The sequence below is a fragment of the Phyllostomus hastatus genome, unplaced genomic scaffold, assembly GCF_019186645.2.
Source record: "Phyllostomus hastatus isolate PE091 unplaced genomic scaffold, TTU_PhHast_1.1 phas_contig_1048, whole genome shotgun sequence".
Lineage (NCBI taxonomy): Eukaryota > Metazoa > Chordata > Mammalia > Chiroptera > Phyllostomidae > Phyllostomus > Phyllostomus hastatus.
In genome coordinates this window covers 567,438-589,346 of record NW_025333513.1, presented here as the reverse complement: position 1 = coordinate 589,346, position 21,909 = coordinate 567,438, and the positions used below count along the sequence as shown (strand labels likewise).

Here is a 21,909-nt window from a genome sequence, read left to right as displayed (position 1 = left end):
CTGAGCACCTACTTCAAACCAGGAACAGTGCTAGTACCAGAAATACAATATAGTTTATACCCAATTAAATGATTTCTCCAACTCATTAGTACTCAAGGTTCGGGCGGGTTTCACAAACCTGACTTTTTATATCAGTTTGGTTAATCTCATCACAAGTAAGGAAACCGCTCTGACTGGTGTGACTGAGTTCGTTGGGTGAGTTCTGCAAAGTGAAAGGTCCCCGATTAGATTCCCGGTCTGGGCACATGCCTGGGTTGTGGGTTCTGTCCCCAGTAGGGGCGTCTGTGAGAGACAATGGATGGATGTTTCCTCTCACACGATGTTTCTCTCCCTACCTTCATCCCTTCCTCTTGCTCTAAAAACAAGTAAGATCTATTTTTTAAAAAAGTAAGAGGATACATCCTGCCGGGAGGGAGATATTTCCCTTGACTTTTTCACTTTAGGATCAATTTCAGGGATTGGCAGCATGAGGAAGGGGATATTTCTATTTCAAAATTGTCCTCCCTTCCGTCATAAAGGTACGGGGGGAGTATTCTATTCATCTTTGTATCACTGGATCCCCACGCGTATTACGTATTTAATTTATGCGTGCTCTGAAAGAATGAACAAGGAAATGTAGGTGCGCATTACCGTATTTCTCTCTTTGTTTTCTACATTGCCTGGATGAATTACCGTATTTACTGTCCTGTGGCCTCCCAAACCTTTGAGGCGGAGCACACTTCGGGAGGCGGATACAGGTGGATCCCGTTTGTTCCCTTTCACCCGTACAACGGGCGCCCACACGGCGCTTCCCTCTTGCCCCTGGAGGCCTATCCGCACAGCGAAGTCCATTAGCTGCAGACCTTGTTCACCTGCGCCGCCAGCTCAGCCCCGCCCAGCTAGGTAGACCAGGAGGCGGGACGCGGGGGCGCGGTGACGCGTGACGCCGGATCCCGGAAGTGACGCGTTGGTTGGGGGGGAAGGCGGGGGGGAGGGGGGTGGTGTCCCCGGCCGGTTTTGGGGGGTGCGTTGCCCGGAGACGGAAAGTTTTGGACCCGAAGCAGGCATTGCTGCGGCCCTGGGGAGGGTGTCCAGGGGGCGGTGGCCCTGGGGATGGGGAAGGAGCAGGAGCTGCTGGAGGCGGCCCGCACCGGGCACCTCCCGGCCGTGGAGAAGCTGCTGTCCGGGAAGCGGCTGTCCTCTGGCTTCGGGGGTGGCGGTGGCGGCTCCGGAGGCGGTAGCGGCGGCGGCGGAGGCTCTTCGAGCCATCCCCTCTCCAGTCTGCTCAGGTGGGTAATGCGCCGGGGCCGGACAGCCGCCTGGGGACCAGTCTCTTGGGTCCCTAGAGAGATCGAGGCTCCTGAGACCCGGGCGGGGTGGGTTTTCTGGGTGCCCCGAGGCGAGGGCAGACGGCCCACGGGATAAGGAACGCCGGTGCAGGTCGGAGTGGTGCCCGGCTCTCCTCGTCTAATCTCCCGACGTGGCTACGAAGAATGGTGGGAGTGCCCAGGTGGCAGCCTCTGTCGCATGGTATGGCCCGGCTTCATCCTGCTTGCTATAGGGTGCCGGCTGCCGTATCTAACAAGCCACTTTAGAGCAAATATATGTGTATATTTAAATCTCCCTCACCTCCTGCAGAAACTGCCACGCCTTGCAGAATCTCTGGCTCCGCTGGAGGAAACTCTCTTGATTACCTTCTTTTGGGAACTTGGACTCTTTCTCTGGGCTCTGCAGGACCTGGCTTTTGTTGTTTAAATTAACATTGACTCTGGACTTACACCTTCAAAGTATTCGTGGAGCTCCTCCTGTACTTGAAGTGAACCTCATTGGATTAGTCTGTTAGGTGGCATATGCAGGGTTCATTCGGGGTTAATTCATGAAGAAATAAAGCTTTAGAAAGACTTGTTTAGGAAACTGAGGGGTACTCCAAACTTCTCCAAGGTCTGTTGTTAAAATAACACTTGAACCTGAAATGTAAGGCTTGAAAGAAAAAGATTACGTTTGTGTGGCTTGGAGGGGGAATTGACCGTGTGAGTAAAATGTGTTGGTTCAGCAGCACTTTCATAGCCTGTTTTCTTTTCCTTCCTTGTTCTTTTGAGGTTTTAAAGAAGTGGAAGTTCATTCAGAAAGGGCTTGGTTTGCTTTTGTTCCCCATTAGTTTATGGAACTTCAGTTTGGGTGAGCTTGGACCAAGGAAGCCCAAGGCTCTAATAAATTGTTAGATATTAAACCCTGAGTAGGAACCCAGCCCAGCTCTATACTGGAGGATTGTATAAAAAGCAGTATAGGAGGAGAACTCTCCTTGAGTTTTTCTGGGAATGCAAACACCAGTCCTGTTTGCCGCAGTTTCTCCAGTCCCTTGAAGAATGGTGGCACACAACTGGTGCTCAGGATTTGTTGAATAAATAAAAGTATCAGAAGATGATAAATTTTTAAATAAACTGATGGTGGTACTCATTGTAATTGTTAGTAGTTCAGAGATGGGCAACTTCACTTCGGGATAAGATGGAGATCAGGGCTTCCAGGAGGAGGGGGACTTTCACTGGCTTTGAAGGCAGCGAGGATTTGGGTAGGTGAAGTTGGGTGAAGAGTGTCCAGGTGGGCACACCCTGATGAGAGGCGCAGAAGTGGGAAATGAGGCTTATTTGGTGTTAGTGGGACACAAGAAGAACTCCTGCCTGGAGCCTCGACTGGTTGGGCACGGTAAAGGGAAATAATAATGGGAGGGTACACTTCCATTTTTCAAAGTGACTTTGTCTTTCTCGTGTTTATATTCCAGTCCCTAGCTCAGTGCCTGACAACTCACAGATGTTGAATAAATGTACGTTGAATAAATGTACTTTGAATGCATGAATTGGGTGTTGAGTCGTACCTGGATTACTTTGATATTGTTGCACTTGTGATGTCTGAGAGATGACAGAAAGACTGTACCAGTTAGGAGGTGCCTATCTCTAATGAGTTGAATGATGTAGCATTTGGAGGTTTGCCAGAGATACTTTAACCCCCAGCATATCCTGCTGAAGTGAGAAACTTGCACATATCTCCTGTCTTCAAGTACAGGTCAAGTTACTTTTACTGCCTTCACTCAGAGACTGTTGAAGTTTTGCTGAGGATTTAGCAGCTGTGTAGTTAAGCAACACTAGGAAAACTTTGTTGGGTGTAAAGTTTTTGCTTTGGACCTCATGCTGCTGTAATATATCACTTGTTGTAAAGTGTGGATGGTGGAGCCTCTGTTCCTTTCGGTAGGAGAGCTAACTCCTGACTTGCTCCTGTGTCTGTTGTAGAGATGGTAGAGAGCCTAAGAGCCAGCCTCTCATCCCTGTGACTCCTAGGGGCAGGGAGGATCTGCAGGCACTTGTTATACTAGGTGTGTCATTAATTAGAGGTGACTCTGGTTCAACCAAGTGAGAGACTTCTGAGCAAATGAGACTCTGTGTTTAAATAATCCTTAGGTCAGCATGTCCTGCCTTTTGAGATTTGAAAATAGTGGAGGGTGGGTCCATCCTGCTCACACTCCCCACCTCAGGGACTCTGGGTTATTTAACAAGAGCTGCGGAATCATAGTTTCAGAGTTGGCCTTCGTATTAGCTGCCATATCTCCCCTGACCCCACCAACTGGTACTGCCAACTGCAGCCTACATTTATCTAGCTGTTTAAGCGACCCACAAAAACTGGCAGATATAGGAGCTTATAGCTACAGTGGATATAAATGTTCCAAACTACATGTATGTTTGTCCTTTCATTTATTTATTCATCTGTTCATCCAGTCATCTATGTATGACACTCTCCACATTCTACAAAGGTTTTGTGCTTACTCTTAAACTGCAGAGTGCCCCCTCTCTCACCTTATCCCTTTTCTCTTACACTGCTTGGGCTTAGGTCTTAACTTCTTAAAGTGCTCCCTGGTGACCCTAATATGCACTGATCTCTCAGGCTTCTACTCCTATGGAGCCCATCATCTGTCGTGCACAGTAGCTCATCTGCTGACACTTTGCCCAGCTCTCCCAGTTTATTACTTCGGCCTGCCAATGTAATGCTCACATATAGGAACTCTCACCAATTGAGAACATACCTGGGAGTCAGAAAGTCAGCAAAGACTTCCAGATTTAAAAAAAAAAGTTGTAACAAACTTCATGTCCTTCTGACCTTCCCTTACATTCTGTATATTCACAGGCAGTGTAGTGTTATGCGTCAGGCCACCACTGACCTTATGCAAATTACTCACCCATTCTGGGCCTCAATATCTGCATATAAAATGGGGATAATAGTGTCTGCCTTATACATACTGTATTAGGTCATTTGTGTGAGAAGCTTATCACAGTTTCTGGCACATCGTAGGCGCTCGCTGCTGGCTATCTTCACTTCAGTTCAGCACATCCAGTTTTGCTGTGCTGCACCTGTTCTGTGCATAGTACCGTGCCAGGCATTCTAAATAGCATTCTCTCACACTCTGGTATCTGTTTTCCAAACTATAACAGATTAGAAACAGTAAATAAGGGAGAGGACCTGCTCAGACAGGCACATTAATGCCATTCACTTACCAAATGTTTACCCATCATCTGCTTTGTACCAGATGGATTGCTAGACACACTGCAAAGTTTATCTCCAACCTGCTATATAGTAGGTATTCAACCGAAATTAGTCAGGCTGCTGCCCTCCCTCATGCTGCCCTCCCTCAGGAGCACACCCACTCCTTTCCCTTTTCCCTCTTCTTCCCCCAGGCGCCTGACCTTTGCCCTTCCCTTTCCTAAGCTCCTAGGGCCCTTCTGTTGCCTCTGGAACTTGTTTTCTGAGCCTGTGCAGCTCAACAGCTCACTTCTACTACCTTTGTAACTTTTAAAATAAACTTTCTCTTACAATTTGATAAAAAAATTAATCCCTCTCCCAATACATGGTCAGTTTTGCAGAGTTTTATAGTAGTATGATATGTCTATGTGATTGACAAGATAAAAAATAGGAAAAGTAATTAAAATATAGGATTCCACCCTCCCACACTCCCCCGCAGTAACTTGAGACTATTGACATACATGTATATAGTCCTATATACCTGGTAAGGCCTCAACTATCATCGAATTATAGCTTAGCGCTGTAATTTTTATTATGACTCTTAGCGATCAAATAAAGATTAAATTATTTCACTATAACTTGTTAATGAAAGTATGCAAAACATTTTAGTTTTCTATGCAAAGTGATTCAAATATAATTTTTGTTACTTAAAAGGACAAGCAGTAGATTACCTAGAAAGCAAAGCTATTTAAAATGTCTAGTCCTACAGTGGTTCTGGACAGCATGGATTTTAACTTCATATAATTTCTCATTTCTAATTGTTGAATGGATGCACGCTTTCAGTCTGTAGCTTGGACAGGTACTGTATTAAACTTTTTTTCACAAATGGGAATTTCTGTTTGTCAACATTAAGTCTGAATTTTAAATAGATTCTTGGACTGGGGGTTCAAATCCATCAGCTCGTTCAACTTTAGCGCCTGCCTCATCCTCAGCAGCTTTTCCAGAACCACTGCCTTCACCGTGAAGCTCCATGGTTTCCCCACTTCAAACTTGGACTTCTTCAGCATTTTGACTTTTCTAACAGAGACATGGAGCTGATAAGTAGACTGGCAAGCCTCTTCCGTGTCTTTTCTCGTACTGTTTGCAATCAGTTTATTGAACACTTCTTTGAAGGCATTTGTCTACACCTCTGGGTCATGATTTCCATCTTCTTTGGATTTGGTGGATCTGTTGGTGCTGAGCATAAGAGGTCTTCTAAATCTGATCGTTGCATTTTGTTTGTTTGTTTGTTTTTAAGTAAAACCAAGACAGAATAGAAAAAGCAAGTAGCCTTTGGTAGTCTTGACATCAACTTGAGCTTCATTCATTGTCTGCTGTTTTTGTCCGTGGGGCACATTTTTGTTATGGGTAAGGTCCTTGCCAGTTTTTGCCCTGAACATCCTCAGTGATTAGCTTGCATTTTGTAAATGCAACTCCATTATTCTGCAGGTCAGCTAGGATTATTTCAAAAACATGACCCTTGAGACGATCAGATGAGACTTTGGTTTCTCAGATTCTCGTGATTAGTGTTTTCCAACATTTTGTGTGTTGAGCATAGCTGGTGCTTTCACATCATACCAGTCTTGCTTAGAAAATGGATCGGACACTCTCTTCTTGGCTCCCTTTTGCTGCTTCTCCGAAGGCACTCATTCTTGCTGCCCACTGTGATGCTGCTCACAGAGCCAGAAGGGCAGAAGTGCAACTCACCAACTTCTAACTCATGGTAGTTTTCAGCCCTGGGCACACACAGGCGCCCAAATTCTGATGTGATAGACAATTGATATGTTTATGGTTATAGTGAAACTACTGATTTCTAGGAAAGCAACTTCTGCATGAGAATTCAGTATAATTTGAGTTAAAGGTGTATTCTATCAACTAAAGAGTAAAAAAATCTGAGAAAAGGAAATGTTAAAAGAAAACATTAACATATTAACTTTAAAACTATAAATTGAATTATGAGCGACATGCCTGATGTACATGAATGATGAAAAGTGAAATGCACCCCTGAGGGTTCAGAAGTACAGAGAAACTGAAGCTGTCATTGAAGAGTAGTAGATTATGTCATAGTTTAGGAAAATTCTGCACTTAATTTCTCAAGCATGAGGAGAGTTGAATAAGAAAAGAATTCTTTCTGAAGACATCTGAAAATTTATAGACAGTTATTTACATTTGCATTCATTGTAACACTAAGTGTGGTGCCCTGACTGGTGTGGGTCAGTTTGGTTGGGCATCATTCTGCCAAGCAAAAGGTTACCGGTTGGATTCCTGGTCAGGGCGCATTCCTGGATTACAGGCCTGGTCTCTGGTTGGGGTGTGTGCCAATCACATCGATGTTTCTTTCCGTCTTTTTCTCCCTCTCTAAAAATAAACAAATAAAATCCTAAAAAAAAAAAAAATGTAAATGTGGCTGCAAACTTGTTTGTACTCTGCCATTGGGGTGGGGAGAGGGCAGGGAAGACCGTCCAAAACTGCCATGAGTTTCCCAAAGATATGAGAAGGCTCTGAAATAAGGAATGAAGAATGAGACTTTTTGAAAAATGGATTTTGTTTTAGGGGAAAATAACAAGTTCTCTCAAATGGCAGAAGGTATTTACTGTTTTTAAGAAAGACCCCTAATATTTATTGAAGGAATTAAAACTTAAAAGTAAAAAAGAGTGGTTAGCATAATCATTCTGTTGAAAGGGGCCTTTCACCACCGCCCCAAAATGAGTCTGAAGCTTGGAAATTATAATGACAAGACAGCTTTTTCATATGCACACCCTTTCCTTTTGCCCTCCTACCCTGGAAGATTTCTTTTGAATGTGCCTGTTTTGAGCAAAATGATTTTAATATCCTAAGGAAGAGGGCCACGTGGACCGTGGAAGGGTTACAGAATGGGAGACTGCCGGAAGCAGGACCTCATGGACTGCCTGCTGTGAGTTCCTGCCCTTCGAAGAGAGAATGCGAAAACAGGAACAACACAGCAAAACACCACTATCCATTAGGATAGCAGTCCGCTGGATCTTCCACTAAACTGGCTTACTTCTTTAAATAGTTTTTAAAGAGCTTCTTAAAATACTTCTTTTAAGTATTATTTTATCGGGATGGTAGCCCTTGTCCTTAACATTGGAATTTCTGTACATTTTTGCTTTCTCTAGAGCAGAAAACAAAAGAAAAAGAGATGGCATGCCTGGAAATAACTTCATGTGGTTATTTTATACCTAAAAGTCTACAAAGTGCCTAATCGAAACTGAGGAAGGGATCTCCTTGTAGTAAGAGATAATTTAGCGGAAGTTTGATTAGTCAGAGATCTCCCTTTTTCTGTATTCTCTAGTTGAAGTTGAGTTTTTACTGTCTTAGTTACAAAAATTAGAGACAGGAAGCAGTGAAACAGTCTTGTGGTCTGAAGAAATTGATTTGCATCTAGTCAGCTTCAGCATGCTCATTTGTCCCGGGAGGTTATGGTCCCAGTGAAAGTTGCATCCTTGGCCCAAAAAATCCCTTCAGAAGGATCCCCCCTTCCCAACTTCCTGCCTTGGTTTGTTCACCCCAAACAGCTGTGAGTTTTGGTTTGCAAAAAGGAAGTCAAGGCCATTTCTGCCTTAGTCTTCAGTAGGGAAAGTAAATTACTGGGTTTTATAGTCCAGAGACACCAAGGAAGTCCCAAAAGGAGATAGTGGAGGGTTTGTTCTTGGAAATGTCAAGCTGTCCTGGTTTTAAATAAAGACCTTGGTTTTTCTGGAGAGCCCTCAGAAAATGTTCCCCACACTGATTTCCAAAAGATTACTGAGAGATTTTCTGTGGTATAGAAATTATATCATTATATTCATAGAATATCTTCAAATAACTTTGGTGTGGTTAGAGTTAAAGGTAGTAATACTAGAAATTATATGGTATGGCTCAATATTTATCCTTTCTCAGTAATTTGTAGATCAAGTTTGTTTAGTTTACAAATCAAAAATGTTCTTAAAACAAAAGTCAGTGTCTCTGCATTACTTGTGATGTTATTACCACTATTAAAAGTGCTGGCGATGACCCAGGAAGCAGAACTACTCCTACTTGCTTGCTTACTTGGTTACTTAACATAGCTGCTAAGGGATCAGGTTTTAACCCAACTCTGCCTTATGACTTAGGCAAGTTATTGAACCGCTCTGAGCATCTGTATCTTCATTTGTGCTGGGCCTGGGAGAATACACACCTCCTGAAGCCATATCATAGGAGCTAAAGTGTGTATGACACATAATGTCTGGTTTGGTGAACCTTGGCTGCCAAAACCGTCTGATGGCAGCCCAATGCCTGTTACTGTTGATGGTTCCAGAATGATAACCCTGTCTGTTAAGGACATTTTTATTTTTATTTTTGGATTTTTTGAGATTATATTTATTTTTAGAGAGAGGGGAAGGGAGGGAGAAAGAGGAGAGAAACATTAATGTGTGGTTGCCTCTTGCATGCCCCCAACTGGGGACCTGGCCTGCAACCCAGGCATGTGTCCTGACTGGGAATTGAACCAGCGACCCTTTAGTTTCAGGCCGGTGCACAGTCCACTGAGTCACACCAGCCAGGGCTTAAGGACATATTTTTTTATTGATGTGTCCATTTAAAAATTTATGATAATTGATAGCATGGGCTGCCAACCTTTTCAAATATGAGTCCCTAAAAATGGTAACTGTGGCAAAGTTACAAGCTGGTACAGGTCCACAATTTCTTGTCCCAAACTTTGGGGTTTGGAATTCAGAATCTTCACTGGAGGGTACTGTTGAGCCCCTAGTGGGATCTGGAGTAACACTCTGGAACACATTTCTGCGGTGAAATCTGTAAGTAAATGTTCACAGTAAATGGGATAAATATGAAGCAGCTCTATCTGCTTAGATCAGGTTTTGTACCTAAATGAGTTTGCCACTAACTTGAAAATGCTTTTTGGATTTCTGAGTTGCAGATAAAGGAATACGGATCTCTACCTTTATTATAGAAAAATTGCTAGACAATATAAAAACACAAAGAAGAAAATAAAGTCATCTATAATTCCACCACCTAAAGAAATTACTGTTGTAATTTTGAGGTATTTACTTTGGTCTTTTTTAATGCAAACTTTAAGAAAAACCACAAATAACATTATTCTGTACATACTTTGTCTCACATTTTTACTTAATATGTTGTGAATACTTTCCTATTATTTATTTTCCTCAACCTCATTGTAAATGGGTAAGTGGTATTCCACAGTGTGTATGAACCATAATTTATTTAATCCCTTCCACACCATTAGACATGAGTTTATTTTTAATTTTTTTTAGTGGAGCAGCACTGTGATATACATCCTTATAGATCAGTTTTTGTGCACACACACGCTTGTAACATTTTATATACGCAGTAGGATAGTAGGTGTGATTTGACCATTGCAAATCAACATATGTGCAGTTGAACTCGAGGTCTCATCATAACCCTAAGGCGCCTTACATCTCTTGGGCCCTTTGGTTGAAAAGTAATGTACTGATCTACAGCTGCTAAATGCTACTTATATTTAGAAAGTTAGCTTCGTACAGACCCAGGATTTTTAATGGTCTGGTTGGGGCCTCTTGGGTCCCTCTTGAGAGGCAAATATTGAGAAGAGGGCCATTAATCATACAAATGCAAAATGTGGAGCAATATGTTTGCCCCAAGTGCAGTGAGACAAAACCATTTTCTTTTGTAGTTCTAGTTTTATTATGGAAATTTCAAACATACAGAAGTCGAGAAAATAAAATAATGCATCCTCAGATACATTATATACCCATAAAACAATTACTAGCTTATGGTCTATTCTGTTTCTTTTTATCACCCCCCCTTACCTCAGTTATTTTGAAGAAAGTCCTATATATCATATTATTTATGTATGTATCTTTGAAAGATAAGGACACTGTAAAAAATATTCACCATACCATTACCACAACTAAAAATGGCAGTTCTTTAAAATTAGCAAATGTTTAGCTAGGGTTCATGTTTTCCATATTGTCTAGAATATTTTATAGTGTGTTCAAATCTGTGTCCAAACAAGGTAACAAGGTCCACACATTGTGTTCGTTTGATATGTCTCTTAAGTCTCTTTAAATCTGTGGCTTTCATCTGTCATTTTTTTCTTCCTAGGTTTTTGTTTTTTGTTTTTTTTAATCTTCACCCAAGGACATTTTTCCATTGGTTCTAGACCACAGGTGGCAAACACAAGTCCTGAGGGCCAAATCCGGCCCTCCACCTTGTTTTATCCGGCCTGGCACCTTGTTTCTACCCTGAGGCAGTGCTGAGCTCTCACTTAGCTGTTAAGGAGTAGTTACATTTATACAGTCCTGAAATTAGCGGCCCTTTGAAGGCAACTTGGAAAGTGCCCCCCCCCCCACCGAAAATGAGTGTGATACCCCTGTTCTAGAGAGGAAGGAAGGTGGAGGGGACAAGGGAGGGAGGAAGGGAGGGGGAAGGGGGGGGGAAACATTGATTAGTTCCCTTCCTGTATGCACTTCAACCCTGATTGAACCTACAACCTGGGTGTGTGCTCTGACCGAGGTTTGAACCTGTGACCTTTTGGTGTATGGGACGATGTTCCAACCAGCTGAGCCACACCAGCCAGGGCTCTCGCCAGTTTATTTGTTGAAGAAAAAAGATCATTTGCCCCATTTCCCACAGTCTGGGTTTTGCTGATTGTGTCTCTGAGGTATCCTTTAACATGTCCATCTGCCCCCTGTATTTCCTGTAAGCTGGAAATCAGATCTAGGCACTTCAGCTGACTTGGGTTCAGGTTACCAGGCAGGATTTCTTCCTTCGTATTAGTCTTTTTTGTGACGGTGGTGGCCATTGACGATCACTGCCTAGATCCATGATTTAACTAGGATTTAACAAAATGGTGTTATTTTGATTTCTATTTTACCTTCTTTCCTTATTAACTAGAATTCTTTTTAGAAAGAAATTGTAGAGAAACCTCCTGTTATGAATGAACTGGTTACCCTAGGTACAGTTTGTGCAGGAAAGATGAAATAAATGCTTGATTCTTTTCTCTTATTTACCAGTATTAGATCAAATAGTCTTCAGATATATCTAATGAGTTTTTTGTAAATAACATTATGAATTCATATTTATTTAAATATATTTGTGCTTCAGTAATAACCTTTTAAAAATGTTCTTCAAGACATTTATACTTTGTCAATTTTTCTTTACCATGAACAGTAGTTAATTTGATTTGTAATGAAGTGATGTTGTTTGTGTTTGTATATTTTAACTGAGTGATATTTCTACTGAGAGTTCCCAGGTTCATGCTGGTTCAGGGCATTTGCAAATCAGGTGTTCTGACCTTCAGAGTGTAGATCAGTTCAGTTAGCTTGTTATCTCTCTCTCTCTCCCTTTTTTAAGTTTTCTGTTGGCGACAGGTGAAGGGACTTGAGTAACCAAATTTCTTTAGGTTCTAATTATTTTATTTTATTTTACTTTACTTTTTGTATTTTTTTTATTTTATGGTAGACCCACTTGAAATGGTGTTTTCCCACCAGCTTTATGGCGTAGCTCTATATAAGAATCTAGACATGTCAGAGTTGTTACTTAGATTTTTCAGTCTTGTTCGTTACTCTGAATATGTTTTTTTTCCTTTTCTTTAAGGTTTTATTTGTTTATTTTTAGAGAGAGGGGATGGGAGGGAGCCAGAGAGGGAGAGAAACATCGGTGTGTGTTTGCCTCTCACATGGCCCCCACTGGGGACCTGGACTGCAACCCAGGCATGTGCCCTGACTGGGAATCGAACCAGCAACCCTTTGGTTAACAGTCTGTGCTCAATCCAGTGAGCCACACCCTCAGCCAGGGCTGAATATGTTTCATGGTGGCAAATTTTTTACTAAGCATTGAAGAATCAGTTGAATTGTCCTTCATTAAGTGTACTGAGCACATTTTTCTGTCTCCTTATTGTTGGTTTTTGATTTGTTGCATTTGGAGCTCCCACTCACAACTCTGAGTTTGAGTTCCTGTTTGACACCTATGTATTTTCTTTTCTTGGTTTAGAGTTCAGCTACATAGGAAAGCTTGGGGGGTGGGGGCGGTAATATTTTATCCCTTAGTTTTACTTGTTTTTTAGTGGGAGTAGGAAATGGGTCTGGGTGCTCCTGCCTTGCCTTGCCACCCATGTGCTACCTCTAGAGTCCGTTCTCATGTGGTCAGAGCAGCACACAGACCACTCATTTGTCCCTTTTCCACAGTCGGGACAGTCAGGGTCCTGTTGTGCTTCCGAGAGATCTCGGCCTCTATAAGGCATCGACAACATCCAACTCTATCACAAGAGATATATTGAAGTTCATTTATTTATTTTTCTTTTTAAAAAATTTTAAGAGCAGTTTTATTCATAATAACCCCAAATCTGTCCACAGGATAACACACACTATACAAACTACCTAAACAGTATAAGTGTACATATTATATATGCCTACAGAAGCCTCTGAATTCTTTTTTTTTAATTTGAACTTCATTTATTGAGAAAGGAAAGTGTATCTTAAAACATGTCATCTTCATAGCGCCAAGGAATTATCAACACTGTTGAGTCACATGGACCATGAATCTTGCACGCGGCTCTGCTTCCCTGTAATGGGGCCCATCCCTTGTCCCGGCTGCACACCGCACTCACCTCTTCCGATGGTGACTAGAAGCAGTGTGATGCATGCAGGTCTTTTACTGTGATTGGAAAAGGAACTCCCAAGGTATGTCCCACAAACAAGAGGACGGATACTCAGCATTTTTTAAGTTTTAACTGCTATTGGGTCAGTAGCATTAATTTTTGCATTTCAAAGGCATGATCAAGTGCCTGTCCTTACTAGGATCAAGAAGATAATTTTTATGATCATCCATCCTTTTGTGCATTTTGTGACTTCCAGCTTTGCACATGTACAGATTTCCTAATTACAATTCTTTTCAGTTACCGTGAAAGCTTAAAATCTCAGGGGGCTTGTAAATTTTTAAAGGAACGTTTTATTTAAAAAATTGGCCCTGGATGGCATAGCTCAGTGGATTGAGCGCGGGCTGCGAACCAAAGTGTCGCAGGTTCGATTTCCAGTCAGGGTACATGCCTGGGTTGTAGGCCATGACCCCCAGCAACCGCACATTGATGTTTCTCTCTCTCTCTATCTCCCTCCCTTCCCTCTCTAAAAATAAATAAATAAAATATTTAAATAAAAAAAATTGGAAACTCGCAGCGGGAAGGGGGCTAAAAGGGGGTAAATGGCAATGGAAAAGTATGATAAAAATAAATTAAAAAATTGGAGACTATATTCTTACCTGTGAAAAGGTAGAAAAAGTGGTACTATTACCTGAGGTATCAGGTGTTTAGAAAACACAAGCTAGTTTATTTGGAGGTGGTACTTGACTGAACCTTAGAAAAATCCTTCTTAAAAGGGGATTTCTGCCCACACCACAGCCCTTGCCTTTGTTTTCCGGTCACCTGAGTAAGCACCCACTGTGATTTTCTTTACGGTTCCCTTAAAACCAATCCATTTCTCAAGTTATTTTCCTTTTAAATATGGTGGAAACCTGCTTATAAGAAGTGCAATGACAGCCCTGGCTGGCGTAGCTCAGTGGATTGAGCGTGTGCTGCGAACCAAAGTGTTGCAGGTTCGATTCCCAGTCAGGGTACATGCCTGGGTTGCAGGCCATGACCCCCAGCAACTGCACATTGATGTTTCTCTCTCTATCTCCCTCCCTTCCCTCTCTAAAAATAAATAAATAAAATTAAAAAAAAAAGAAATACTGTTAAAAAAAAAAGTGCAGTGACAAGAAAAGCTTATAAAACAGACCAGTTCAGGGCTGTTTATCTGAATTACTGGAATATTCTTAGACTTTCTGGGGTTTGTTTTTAGGTCTTTAGCTCTTTGCTGGGCCTGGAGAGGAGCTTTGTTCGTAACTGTTGGTGTCACGTTCCCCAGTCTTCTTCCAATCTGATTCTTGCTTCTTCAGGTTGCCCTACAGCCTTGACTCAACATCAAGGCAAAGCCCCGCCCATATTGCAGTATTTGAGGTACTCAGCTCACAAGTTAATTCACAACAGCTCATTGTTCTACACACTGTCTTGTAGGTGGATATGAACATGCGTATTTGCGGGGGAGGGTAGCTTCACTTCTTGAGCACCTAATACTTTGCTCTCTCTGTGTCAAGAACTTTACATCTATATTTCCTCTGTTTACCTTTACAGCATGCCTGCTAGATAATTATTATTATTCCCATTGTACAGATGAAGATGGAAAGGTTTAGGGAGAGATTAAAGCAACTTGCTCAGGGCCACACAGAGGGATGCAGAGAGTGGAGTGTCTCTGATTCCAAAAGCTTGTACAGCACTACATTTGACCGCCTGGAGAATCTAGTCTCTCGGATGAGATTCAAACCATCATTCATTGTGTGTTTATGTAATAGTTTACCAGAAGGATTAATTTAGGGAGTTATTTATTTTAATTCAAAGGTAGCTTTTATAACACTGCCATACACAGCTCTAAGCACTTTACAAATATTAACTCATTTTGTCCTCTTTGGAAATGGCACTAGTATTACTACCATTTTACTGAGGCACAGACAGCTCAAGTAGCTTGCCCAAAATTTTGAACCCAGGCAGACTGGCTCTGGAGTCTTTGCTCCTAGTTTGTTTTTGTTGTTGTTGTTTTTAAAATAATTAGAGGGGAAGGGAAGGAGAAAGAGAGGGAGAGAAACATCAGTGTGTGGTTGCCTGTTGTGTGCCCCCCACTGGGGCTTGCAACCCAGGCATGTGCCCTGGCTGGGAATTGAGCTGGCGACCGTTTGGTTTGCAGGCCAGCACTTAGTCCACTGAGTCATACCAACTGGGGCTGTTCCTAGTTTTTATGCAGCTAGGGATTCTTTCCTTTATCCAAGAATGTAACACAAAATCCCTTTGACACACTTTGACTACATTAAAAAATCAATGGAAATATCCATGGACTATAGGAAAGTTAGATAGATGAGGGGAATGTCTTTAAACTCATGCCAAGTAATATGTTAGGTCAGAGGATACAGAGGAATGCCATCCAGCACGTAAAGAAGAGAAGCACCCCTTTGTGATTTTTGAAACTTTTCTTCTAGAAATACTCTTCTTCCTCTTAAGCAGGTTAATGTGGTCGTGTGTTTCACCTGAGAAAGTTCAAGCCCACTTCCCCAAGATCAAGGACTTGTTTTGGACTCATGACTGCGAGATGTACTACCAAGGCAAAATGTGTGCCAGGGAGGTAAATCTAAACAGTTGGCAGAAAACCAAAGGTGTGTGTATTTGAAGTTATTTCTAACAATTGCTACGGACTCTGCTTTTTTTACAGTTCTCTTCCCTTCTCCCTCATTAGTGGTTTAAATCAAATTTTACATTTCCGAACAATTAGTTTGTCCATAAAGTGATTTTCAGAGATTATTACCTGGCTGGTTCAAATGACGGCCCATACTAGCTCGAAGTCTGGGATTATGGGACAACAGGAAATGTTACCTTCCATAATCCTTGGTGCTTTAGCCTCTACAATCCAATGATAGAGGTATTAGTGCCCATTTTACTGATGATATTCACAGAGGTTAAGTGACTGGCCCACAACTGAGGTTTTCCATTTGCAAGGCTGTTAGAGGCCGTTTTACAGTGTATGGGGATGTGGCTGCCAGAAAGATGTCTGGGTCCCCAGATTGTAGAAATGTGAGGAGGAGATGGTGTTCTAGCTAAGTACGTCTGAAAACACCTGTGGGTCTTGTATGCTTAGCAATAATAGAATGGCTCTATTACTTTTTACCTACAAATGAAGTTACCTCTGATGATGAAATTGGCAGTGATTCCAGATTTGTTATTTTTAAATCTATTGCTGTCTCCATAATGGTACATTTAAGGCCTAGCAGGAGAATAGTTCTCTTGCTCATCACTTATCAACAGCCCATTTGCTGTCGTTAGCAGACCCAGAGCAGACTTTCAAAGAGGTTTTCAAGCAAATGATCCAGGACTTACTGCTTCACTGTAAAAGTTCAGCAGTTTTTTTGTTTTTTAAAGAAAGAGTGCATAAGAAATTATGATTCCTGTAGTTTTACCTACTATGTTTTATTGACCAAAACAATAAAGCTGCCTTTCTTTACCCAGCATGATAGACTCATTGTCTTTAGTTGCCGTCACTTTCGTGTACCTCTCTGATACGCGGACTCTTCGTCCCTTACATCGTCCATTCACACGGAGAACTGACAGGGGCGGACCCAGCTCACTTTAGCTTCTTCTCATCCAGTTGGCAGATGTTTATTATAGTTATTTATAGTAATCCTTTTAAGTGAGTTTCACAATTATTTAAAAATATCTGTGTTTGCTGAGAGGAACAATATGTAATTGTGTAATTTAGGTTTTGTGTAGTGCTGCTAGTACTAATGAAATGACCTAGTAGGAGCTAAACCCAAGATTTATTTTGTGGGGGGAGGTCCCATTGTAGTTGTAAAACTGATTGCTTATAACATCTGTGTTTTTTGTCTTAATATTGGTACTTTATAGTCAGCTAATTGTGGGGCTTAGTTGTCATTGTAATAAACCAATTTGCCCTAAGCCTCATCTTTAGAAGTCAAATCACCACGTAGGAGAAAAAAAAAACATTTTCTGGTGGATTGAGTCAAGCTGTGAGTTTGGATCAAAAGTCTGAGTTTTTGAAAAATGTGACTATTGTGTCATAACCTAATAACCACCATTATTGCTGTGTTTATTTGGTCACTATCTATTGCTAAAGGCATTTTCTGATTTTCCTCTTGGTGATGAAATAACCGGTTGTTGGCGTCATCACGCGAGGAATCAGGCTGGCATTGGGCTTCCTCATTACCAGGTGCTGGGACTTGTGACATGTTGACTCCTGTAGGCCTAACCTACTGCTCTTTATTCTTGTTTTGACTGTATTTACATCTGTTTTAATCTCTGTGTTTTTCATTGCCCACCTAGTATTTATACTGATAATTTAGGATTAGTCTCTGGATTCACGTGGTCATCTGGGTTTGAGTGGAACAAAATCTAAATCCTGTCTCTCCCTCCTTCATTGATTTTTATTTTAGCCTTTTATTTGATGTGTGGACACTTGGATGAAATCTCTAAGTTAAATAAAAGCCCGAACTTTTTCTTATCATAGAGTTTTAGTTTGGCCTAGTTCTGCAATCTGGAAAGAACATACATTTCTTAGTTTTGTCCTCTAGTTTCTCCGTGTTTGAACTCTGGAGAGAAGAGGTTATGGGGTTAGAAATCAGTGTGAAGGAAACAGCCTCTGGGAACCTTCCTCCTTCAGAGTGCACGCTCCCTCCCTCTGGGGAAGGGGCGGGAGAGCAGTCCCCTCAGGGGCATTCCTCCCGGTACACCTCAGCCACCCTCTAGTTGTGTGATCTTGGGAATGTTTTTTACTTCTGACACCTGTTTCCCATCCATTAAAAAAGGTAGTGTTTGTAGTGTTTCCTGATAGGAATCCTAAGGAAGGTGCATTAGCATGTCTTAAAGCAGCTGTGGAGTCAGACTGGAAAGGAGCTTTTGCATTCTTATTCTGACTGAACCAGGAACTGCACGAGGTCTTTTGCATACCCTGCCCAGAAGGGTGGGTTAGGAGAGGAGGAAGCCTGTCCCCTCATCTGAATGGGTGTGTAAGTGAGCAGTTGCTCCCTCAGCCCTTGGGGCTTTCATAAATATGGATTAGTGCCTAATTGCTGTGTGTTAATTTAGGAATGCAAACTTTGTCAGTTCTCTAAGAAACTGACTTGATTAGAGCAATGATAAATGGCCCTATCAACTCCTCAGAGAAATGGTTGCATCCAGGACGAGGACAGGGAAATTAAAAAAAAAAAAAGTGGAATGTCAAAAGAATATAGAAGCCAACCCTGAAAGAGCTCCCAATGGCTCAAGCTGGGACAATTTGAACAAAATAAATAACAGTGGATTATTAACCAAAGAGTAAAATAAATATCCTTGAGTTAATGACATAAGTAGGGGAGAAGAGATACCTCTTCCTTTCAGAAGAATCCATTTAATAAATTTAGAAGGAACCAGGGGAATAGAAAATGGCCATTAGCACTCCACAATAGTGATAGCCAAAGGCAAGAATATCAGTGAAGGCCAAAATTAGTGGGTGAAAGTTTAAGGAGAAACAGAGTATTTGCCTTGAAGCATTTTCCCCCTAAAATTTATTAGTTATTGTGATGGTTTCAACCACCACATGTCTACATATTCTTCAAAACTCTTCTCTTCAGTAGGTGGAGTTGAATTCCCCTCCCCTTGATTGTGGGCTGGATTTAGAGACTGGTTTGCAAACAATAGAATATGGAAAGGGAAAAGCAGTAACTGTACAGTGGAAGAACCTGGCAGACACCACTTTAACCAAGTGGCCAAGGTTAACATCACCATGGTAAGCTCCTTTGATATAACTTGCCCTTGAAAGGATGTGTTGAGAAGAGCACTTTGCCTCTTGTGTTCTTCCCCAGAGTCCATCACCTCAGTATAATCACAAGAAAACAGACCAGCTCAAATTGAAAGTCATTCTACAAGATCCCCGACTGGTAGGAAAGACTGAGAAACTGTCACTGACTGGAGCCTAAGGAATTATGGCTACTAAGTGTCATGTGCAGTCTTGCAACAGAAGAAGGACATGAGTGTAAAACCTAGGGGAATCTGAAAAAAGCCTGTGGTGTAGGTGATAGTATTGTACCAGTGTTAACTTCCCAAGTTTTGGTCAGTGTACTGTGGTAACGTAAGGTGCTGACACAAGGGGATGCTGGGTGAAAGGCCTGGTGAAAGGAACTCGGCACCATCTTTGCGACTGTATTGTAAGTCTAAAGTTACTCCAAAGAAAAAGTCAAAGACCTTCTCAGTCAGTGGCTCTGGAGTCAAGTTGTCTGGGTTCAAATCTTGCCTTTGCCACCTACCAATTGAGAGATAATAGACAACTGCTTTAATTTCTTAGCCTCAGTTCCTTGATCTGTAAAAATAGTAGCTCCCGTATAATAAGCTCAAGTGAAGATTAAATGAGTACAGTGAGTAAAGTACTTAAAACAGTGGCTGGAACAGAGTAAAGCCAGCTAATATTGTTCATATCTGTACAGAGGAAGACCAGGCACCTTTTTAGGTACTCAGCCTTTTAGCCATAAATGTAAATAGTGCCAGAGGAGTTTGGCAGAGAGGAATATGGTAAGGGGCTAGGGTGGTCTGGAGACCCCCTCCCCCTGACATATATACCTCTAGGAATTGGGCCTTGAGTCATGCCCTCGAAGAAGGTGAAAGATTCACATGCTGAAGGATGCTGATGTGGAGAAGAAAAGGGCACTGAAAAGGACTAAGAGGGAAAAGCTTCAATGGGAAAGACCCATTGAGTGTGGAGCAGTGAGTAAAGCCTCCAGGGGCAGCGGAGGGAGGCCTTAAGGTGGGTGGGTCCCAGCTTGGATGCTGGCTTGGTTGAGTTTAGACTTTATCTCTTGGTGAGAGAGAGACACACACACACACACAGATACACAGAGAGAGAGAGAGGGACAGAGATATCACTTCAATCAAAAACTATTTCAGTTCCGATAGGGTTGTGGTTGTACTTCGAGTATTTGTTTTGTTGATGGAACAATGTGTTATAACACAGCAACTGTGAAGTTAGTAATACTTTGAAGTAAATGTGTCTTATTACTTATGTTAGTTTCTCTGTACCTTTGAAACACTGTAATGTGTGTATGAGGCATTTATTCTGTGTACTGCCAATGCCTGGCATATGAATGCATTTGCTGACCCTCTATAATAATACTGTGGCCCAAGGGCTAAGAGTCAGTGCTGTCACATTATTGAAGTATAATTTACGTACAGTGAGTGCACAGATATTAAGTGCACAGAGCAATACATTTTACCTATGTATCATTAACAAAATTCAGCTGAGTAACTCTCAAGACCTGGTTTAATTAAGTGCTTCATGAATCAGGCAGTGTCCCATCTGGCAACTAGAAGGGGACTCCAAGGAATTGTACAAAATGGAAGTGGGTTTTATTTATTTATTTATTTATTTATTTATTTATTTATTTTTTGACATTTAATGTTATATTTGTTTCAGGTATACAGCACTGGAAGGTTTTTATAGGCAGGAAGGACAAGGAAGTTAATTGAAAGAGTAGATTATTTTAGGCAAGGTCATTTTCCCTTGGCGGAAGGTACGGGATTTTATCAGGCAGATTACCTGGAATTTCCTGGTCACTAATGCTGACCAGGATATTCCAGACTGATTGGTTTAAAATTCAACTCTTGGGTAAAAGACCTATACGAAGAAAATTACCAGACACTGAAGAAAGAAATTGAGGAAGATACAAATAAGTGGAAGTCCATAGTGTGTTCATGGATAGGAGAATTAACATCATTAAAATGTCATATTACTCAAAGCAGTCTATAGATTGAGCGCCACCAATGGTGTATTTCACAGAACTGGAACAAATATTCCAAAAATGTATATGGAACCACAAAAGACCCCAGATAGCCACAGCAGTCTTGAGAAAGGAAGAACAAAGTTGGAGAAATCATACTACTTGATATCAAATTACACTATAAGGCCATAGTAATCAAAACTGCATAGTACTGGCATAAAAAGAGGATCAGTGGAACAGACTAGAGAACCCCAAAATAAACCCGTTTTTATGGTGATTAATATTTGACAGGAGGCAAGAGAATACTATGGGGTAAAGTTAGTCTATTCAATAAATGGTGTTGGGAAAATTGGATAGGTAATGTGCAGAAAAATGAGACTAGGCTACCTTCTTACACCACACATAAGAATAAACTCAAAATGATGAAAGACTTAAATGTTAGACTGGAAACCATAAAAATCCTAGAAGAAAACATAGTAAAATCTCAGACATTTCTCATAGCAATATTTTTTTCTGGTATAGCTCTTTGGGCAAGGGAAACAAAAGAAAACATGGACCACATCAAACTGAACAGTTTTTGCACAGCAACACAAACCCACGAACAAAATGAACAGACATCCTACCGAATAGAAGGTATTCCATAATGATACACCCAATAACAGATTAATATCCAAAATTTACTAAAAAACTCATACAACTCAACATGAAAAGTGCAAACAAACTAATTAAAAATAGACAATGGACTTGGAATAGTCATTTCTCCAAAGAGGACATACAAATGGCCAATAGAGATATGAAAAGACTTATCATCAGAGAAATGCAAATTAGAACCACAGTGAGATATCACCTCACACCTGTCAGAATGGCTGTCATCAGTAAATCAACAAACAAGTGTTGGTGAGATGTGGAGAAAAGGGAACCCTTTTGTACTGTTGGTGGGAATTCAGATTGGTTCAGCCACTGTGGAAAGCAGTATGGAGGTTCCTCAACAATATTAAAAATGGAACTGCTTTATGGCCCAGAGATTCCACTTCTGAGTATTTATTTGAAGAA

At 41.4% G+C, this 21,909-nt stretch overlaps 1 protein-coding gene across 4 annotated transcripts in view; it reads left to right on the top strand.

The window, feature by feature from the left end:
• Window positions 1-974: 974 nt before the first annotated feature.
• The window catches only part of ANKS1A (ankyrin repeat and sterile alpha motif domain containing 1A), a 187,900-nt gene continuing 166,965 nt past the window's right edge, over window positions 975-21,909 (top strand). For all 4 annotated transcript variants that reach the window (XM_045835604.1, XM_045835594.1, XM_045835584.1 and 1 more), the window contains exon 1: window positions 975-1,268. In XM_045835604.1, coding sequence (XP_045691560.1) covers window positions 1,093-1,268 — 176 coding nt within the window. In that variant the 5' untranslated portion in view covers window positions 975-1,092. The remainder of the gene's footprint in view (window positions 1,269-21,909) is intronic.